Raw genomic sequence first — 6,118 nt, forward strand, 5'->3', positions numbered from 1 at the left:
CGCGCCTGCCCCGCGCCTCATGGAGGGCGCAGGGCCCCGGGGGGCCGGGCCGGCGCGGCGCCGGGGAGCCGGGGGGCCGCCGTCACCTCTGCTGCCGTCGCTGCTGCTGCTGCTGCTGCTCTGGATGCTGCCGGACCCCGTGGCGCCCCAGGAACTGAACCCTCGCGGCCGCAACGTGTGCCGTGCTCCGGGGTAGGAGCCGGCCTGGCTGGGGGAGGGGGCCGAGAGGGACGCTAGGGGCAGTGGGGTGGCGGCACCCGGCATTGGAAGGGGGCTTCCGGAACTTCCCTACGCCAAATGTGGGCCCCTTCGGCTCCCTTGCCAACGCGACTCCGTTCCAGGCCCAGCCTCGGCCATGGGCCACGACAGTGCATCCGAGGGTACCCTGGACGAGAAGTCACCTGAGGGGAGGACGGAGTGCCGTGGGCACCTAGGGGATGACACGCATTGTCCGGGATATCAGGAAGACCTGAAAAAGGGGACCCTTGGCCGAGTTGTTAAGTCCACCGGGAAATGCCGGGGAAGGGCATTCAAGCAAAAGGAACTGCATGTGCTAAAGCCCCGCACTGGTCCGACTGGAGCCGGGAGTGGGAGTGAGGAGGAAGGTCGGGGAGGAGGAGCAGTGCTAGCCCGGGAGGTCCTGGAGCAAGCCAGACTTGGAAAGGCAGACTCGTGTCTTAGAGCGGGCGCTGGTGGGAGGGTGGTGACCCAGGCGAGCGTCGAGGAACCCGCGCTCGAAGTGTACCAGAAGCGGGAGGTGGAAGGACTATGACAGGCACAGGGGACGGGAGGATATGGAAACCGTGGCGACAACCAGGGTGCAAGAAGTGGCCGCGCAAAGGTGGGGCGCCGGCTGGGGAAGCCAATATGGGACAGGCAGGGGACAGGCCCGGCCGGTGGCGAGTGGGGGGCGAGCCAGGAAGCTTGCACGGAGGACAGAGAGCCATCCCCGGACGCCAGGAGTTGGGAGCTGGGATCAGGGGAGCCGGTGGGCTGGCCAAAGGCCACAGCAAGGTCAAGGGCATCTCCACGCAGGGGTGAGGAGCGGGCGTGTGGGGGCGCCTTGGCGCGGACTGGGGACTCAGAGGCGGCCGCCGGGCTCCGAGCTGGGTCGCGTCGGGGCGCCTGGGCCACGGAGCCCGGGCAAGCCAAGTCCAGGGACTCGGCGCCACAGACAAGGGGCTGCGAGGGGGCCGCGCGGGGTTTCCGAACTCTGGTCCCGAGGCGCGCAGACCCCTCCCCGCTGCGAGCCCCGCCTCCGGGGCGGGGGCTGGCCTGGCCCGCCATCTGCTTCGCATCGATGCCGCCGCCGCCGCCGACTCCCGGGCCTCCCCGGCCCCAGGAATGCAGCGGCGGCGGCGGGCGGGGCGGTGCCTGGAGAGGGGGAGGGCGCGATCGCCGTGGGCTCTGTCTACTCACTCCAATCCTCTTTCCCCCGTAGGCCCGGGACCAGGGATGGGGGTCCGGTGCCAGGCTCTAACTGTCCGGAGCCTGAGAGCCCTTTGCTCCCGCTCCCCTTGTCTGCAGACCTCCCAGGAAGCGCCTGCTCCAGGAACCGAGAGCCCGGGTTTGGGTTCCGATCCTGGTGCCACCCCTACCCAGCTGTGTGGACCTGGGCAAGTCGTTTGACCTCTCTGGGCCTGTCTCCACCTCTGTAAAATGGGATTAGGGATCACAACCCCCTCATGGGGCTAAGTGGGGATCGCTGTGGTCATGAGTGGCAAGCGTCGATGGGAAGGGCAGCCACTCTGGGCACTGCCCACCTGGGGTCTGGGATATGTCTTTGTTGCCCTCCCACGTCTTGCAAGGCTTCCATCAGCCCTTCCCTTTCCTGGGAGGCAGGAGGATGGGGAGAGGAGAGTGCAGAGCCAGTAAAATCCTATGCACCTACAGTGTGCCAGGTCTGTATTGGTGTAGGGAAGCTGCAGTGGAGACCCTGACCTTGTGGCAGAGAAGACATACAGTCCAGAAAAGCAAGTGTGTCTAGACATCTAGCAAGAGCTGGGAGGTGTAGAGTTGGGGAGTGCTGTTTCCTTTAGGGTGGTCTGGGGAGACCCCCTGAGAAGGTGGTGAGTGAGCACAGGCCTGCAGGAAAGCATGGAGGCCCTGTAAGTGTCTGGGGCAAGGTTCCCAAGGCAGAGGGCCTGTGGAAGTACAGGAAGGATCCAGGGGGCTGGGCAGAGTCCAGGAGGGACTGGTGGAGGAGCTGCCAGAGAGTGAGGGTGGGCAGGCCACTGTGGGCTGCCACTGCTCAGAAGACTTGGACTTTTCCTCTGAGGGCCATGGGACCCCCTGGGGGCTTTGCACAGAGAAAGGGTGGGATCTGACCAGGATTGGCTGCCAGGTGGCAAACACTTCGCACCCTGAGGGGCAGGGGGTGGAAGCTGGGGCCAGTTACAAAAACCCAGGGAGATGGAGGGTGGCTGTCACAAGGCTGCGATAGGGAAGGGGAAGTGATCCCATTTTAGATGTCCTTTAGAAGCTAGAGCTCAGCGTCTTTTTTCTCAATGGATCTGGTGTAGACAAGAAAGAGGAGCCAGAGATGCTTCTCCAGGTCTCAGCCTCCCAGCCTGAAAGGACAGGTAGGGGTTATCTGAGACAGGGAAGACTCAGGGTGCAAGGAAGTCAAGAGTTCAGGTTTGGGCTGGTTGAGCATGAGGCCCATGAGGCCTCCCTCTGGTGACGTTTTCTATTGGGCAGTTGGATTTGCAAGTCTAGCATTGACGGGGCAAGCCCTGCTGGAGGGTCCAAGGTGTTGTCAGGGTTCAGTGAGCTTCCCGAGGGAGCTAGTGTGGACAGAAGAGAAATCTGAGGATGGGGACAGAAACCAGAGGAGAAGTGTCCAGGCGGGGCAGGCGGAGGGCCAGGCAGGTGTGGGGTCTCAAGGGTGTGGCAGGCAGAGAAGCTTTTCTGCCTGGATTTGGGGGAGAACATGGATAGGTATGGACACCATGAGCCAACTTGAAGATGTGAGAACTCACAGTGGGTTTGAATCACAGAAGAAATAATGCTCTATGAGGGAGAAACCTACAGCATGTCTTTTTTTTTTTTTTTTTTTTGAGAAGGCGTCTCGCTCTCTCACCCAGGCTGGAGTGCAGTGGCGGGATCTCAGCTCACTGCAAGCTCTGCCTCCCGGGTTTACGCCATTCTCCTGCCTCAGCCTCCTGAGTAGCTGGGACTACAGGCGCCCACCACCTCGCCCGGCTAGTTTTTTGTATTTTTTAGTAGAGACGGGGTTTCACCATGTTAGCCAGGATGGTCTCGATCTCCTGACCTTGTGATCCACCCGTCTCGGCCTCCCAAAGTGCTGGGATTACAGGCTTGAGCCANACTCCCTTGGAGTTGGCCTGTGCCCCAGGGCTGTGGTATGTGGGTGTGTGTGTGAGACCTGAAGACCTTCCTCACTGTCCTGGGCCCTGAGTACCCCTGAGGAAACATGACATCGCCTTAGGGTAGCAGACCCGGTGTTGAGCCCCGGTGGGGCAGGATGGCTACACACTCCAGTGTCATCTCCCTTCTCCCGAGGGTGAGGCGCAAGAGCGTGGGGTTCAGACTAGGAACCCCACTCTGTGGGTCTCAGACCCAGCACTTCCTGTATCTCTGCTACCACCTGGCAGGCTAGGGCAGTAGATCCTGCAGACCTCAGAGGTTTCTGGAAAGGAGCACCAGACATGCCCCACCACTCTCCAGTGTGTTCTGACACCATGCTGGCTGGCACCATCTCACCTGAGCCACCAGCCACAGCCACAGGTTTGCAAGAGGCCTCTGGTCTGCAGGAGCAGGAAGGGCTCACTGAGGTCCTGCACAGCCTGGGGAGGAGTGGAGAGTGCCTTGGAATTGGGCGCAGCCTGGCCCTGCCAATGTCGGCCTTGGGGCGCAGCTGGGTTTCTAAGGGCTACATCTCATACCCCTGAGCTGAGGCAGCCCAACTTGTGCTCTCCAGTGTGGCTAGGCTCCTGGTCCCCGCTTTCATGCAAAACCCTCCTCAGCCTTCAAGGTCCACTTCCTTCTGGCAGTCATCCTGGCCAAAGCCAGCAGGCCAGGTCTCCAGGCTCCAGCAGTTTGCCTGTGTGGTGGTGAATTGTCTGTGGGTTCCTTCTACATCCTGGTGCCACGTGGATGATCCTTCATTCCTCCCATACTTCTCAGTCTTCCCCTAGGGGTGCAGTGGTGGCTGCGACAAATGAGGGCTCTGCCCATGACACCCAGAGTTGCCATCCACTGCAAGGGATGTATGCACCGGGTCATGAGGTGAGGCTGGGGACGATCCTTGTCCTGAGAGCATTGGTGGATAGCCACATGTGAGATTAAAAGACTACTCTGGGTGACAGACAGAGGTGGGCAGAGATCTGAGACATCTAGGAGGTCCTGAGGGATTGGGGGGCACCATCCAGGTGGTGCCCTTCCTGTACAGAGGTGGCACATGGGGTGGGAACAGGTCTGGGGAAGGAGAAAGGTGATGGAATTTGATATGCCTGTTCATGACCTCCATCCAGCTGAGGTGAGTGTCCCCTCCAGCCCAGGGGTCAGTGCCTCTAAAGCCGGGAGCTGGGCTGGGATAGACCCTGCAGCCACTGGGACCTCTGCTGGCCTTTATTGGGAGCAGTAATCTGGATCCTCCGTGGGAGGGGCCCCAGCACTGGGAGGGCACTGCTGAGGAGGTCAGGGCTGTGCCCAGGCTGAGCTGCCCAGAAGTGATTGGCCTGTTTATTTGTCCCCAAGTTGTTGCAATCGTGTCCACACTGGTTCCACTTCTCTTTCAGCCCACCCCACCTCCCTCGTGCTGAGTGAGGAGCCTGCTCTTCCCCATCCCACTCTCTGCCTGTACCAGCCTGGTGATGCCCGTGGCCTTGGGCCTTCCAGTGGCTCCTCCTCCAAGTCCCCTTCTGCAGCCCCACCTTTCATGGCTATCTGGCCACACCTGGAGAGAGTCTGCCTGCCCTCCCTCAGTGAGCCTGTGGGCCGCATGTGGCCTGCTCCCCAAAGAACACAGGTGCCCTCTCCCTGCTCAGGCCTTCTGCCAGCTCTCAAGTCCCCAAAAGACATCCTTGCTAGGACTGGGATACACACGGGACATTTGTGCTCCCTGCCCAACCTCCCAACTCCTTGGACCTGAGAGTGGGTCTGCCCCAGTTGCCCCCCGGGGACCTGCACCCTGCTGCTTCCCAGTCCAAGTCCAGCTTCCCCACTGGCTCCCTAGGGCCTGTCCCTCTGTCTTGCTCCCTTCCCATACCTTCCCTCTGCTTTGTGCTGTTACCCACCTTGCCTGATGCAGGAGTTCCCACTCCAGCCCCAACCTCTCCTGGACATCCGACAGCCAGCAGAACCCACCGCCCAGGCTCCCCGAGCCCCTTCATTCCTCAACTAGGATTGCAAGGTTTCCATCCCGGGGTCTCCTTCTGTCTACTTCTTCCTACCGCAGTCCACAGCCGGGCCATTCTACCTCCTCCGCATCTCTCCCATCCGTCCCTACGGAGACCCCTTCCCCAGGCCTCGGGTCCGGACCCAGTCTACCACAGGCCTCAATCATCCTGCTCGGTCCGCCCCTTGCGAGCTTTGAGTGCGCAGGAGTGCGCAGGGGAGCTGACCGCACATCTCAGCACTGCAAGGACTTCGCGGTGGGGTGCTGTGGAGTTGGCTTTCGGCCTCGACCTGGGCTGTCTGAGGGCCTCACTCCCTTGGCCGGTTCCGAGGCGCTGGGGTGGGGTGGGCTTGCGAAGTCGCGGCCGTGTCCCCATCCGCCTTCCCGTCCCGGGCCTGGCTACGCAGTGGGCGCGCAGGGGCGGCTGCTTTGGTAGATGTTTCGGGAGCGGACGGAAAGGCGCGGGAACCGGGGATTCCTCGGGCGGCCCCTCCCTCCCCAGCGCTCGGCGGGCCTCCTCCAACTTCGCCCCAAGTTTGCGAGCGGCCGAATGGGCGGGGCTGCGCGGAGGGGCGGTGGCTAGGCCGGAGGGTGGGGTCTGGTGCGCGGGGCGGGCGCTGCCGCCTGGCCGGCCGCGGCTGGCCCGGGATCAGGGAGCCGATGTGGAATTTCCTGCCCGGCCCGGCGCCCCTCCTGCCGCCCCCCGCCCGGCCTCGCACTCCTCTTCCGGCCGCTCTTGCTGCGGCCGCACCCGCG

General features: G+C 62.6%; 2 protein-coding genes across 2 annotated transcripts in view; one reads left to right on the plus strand and one right to left on the minus strand.

Annotated features, from left to right (window-relative positions):
- The first annotated feature begins 6 nt into the window (after positions 1-6).
- The window catches only part of SCARF2 (scavenger receptor class F member 2), a 19,541-nt gene continuing 13,429 nt past the window's right edge, over positions 7-6,118 (plus strand). The window contains 1 exon segment of the mRNA XM_017882537.1: positions 7-192. Coding sequence (XP_017738026.1) covers positions 20-192 — 173 coding nt within the window. The 5' untranslated portion in view covers positions 7-19.
- On the minus strand, positions 206-1,537 carry LOC108536101 (vegetative cell wall protein gp1-like). The gene has a single exon (XM_017882604.1). It carries the CDS (start codon positions 1,285-1,287, stop codon positions 460-462), a length of 828 nt encoding a protein of 275 aa, XP_017738093.1. The 5' UTR covers positions 1,288-1,537; the 3' UTR covers positions 206-459.

This window comes from Rhinopithecus bieti, unplaced genomic scaffold (assembly GCF_001698545.2).
Source record: "Rhinopithecus bieti isolate Rb0 unplaced genomic scaffold, ASM169854v2 scaffold_13317, whole genome shotgun sequence".
NCBI lineage: Eukaryota > Metazoa > Chordata > Mammalia > Primates > Cercopithecidae > Rhinopithecus > Rhinopithecus bieti.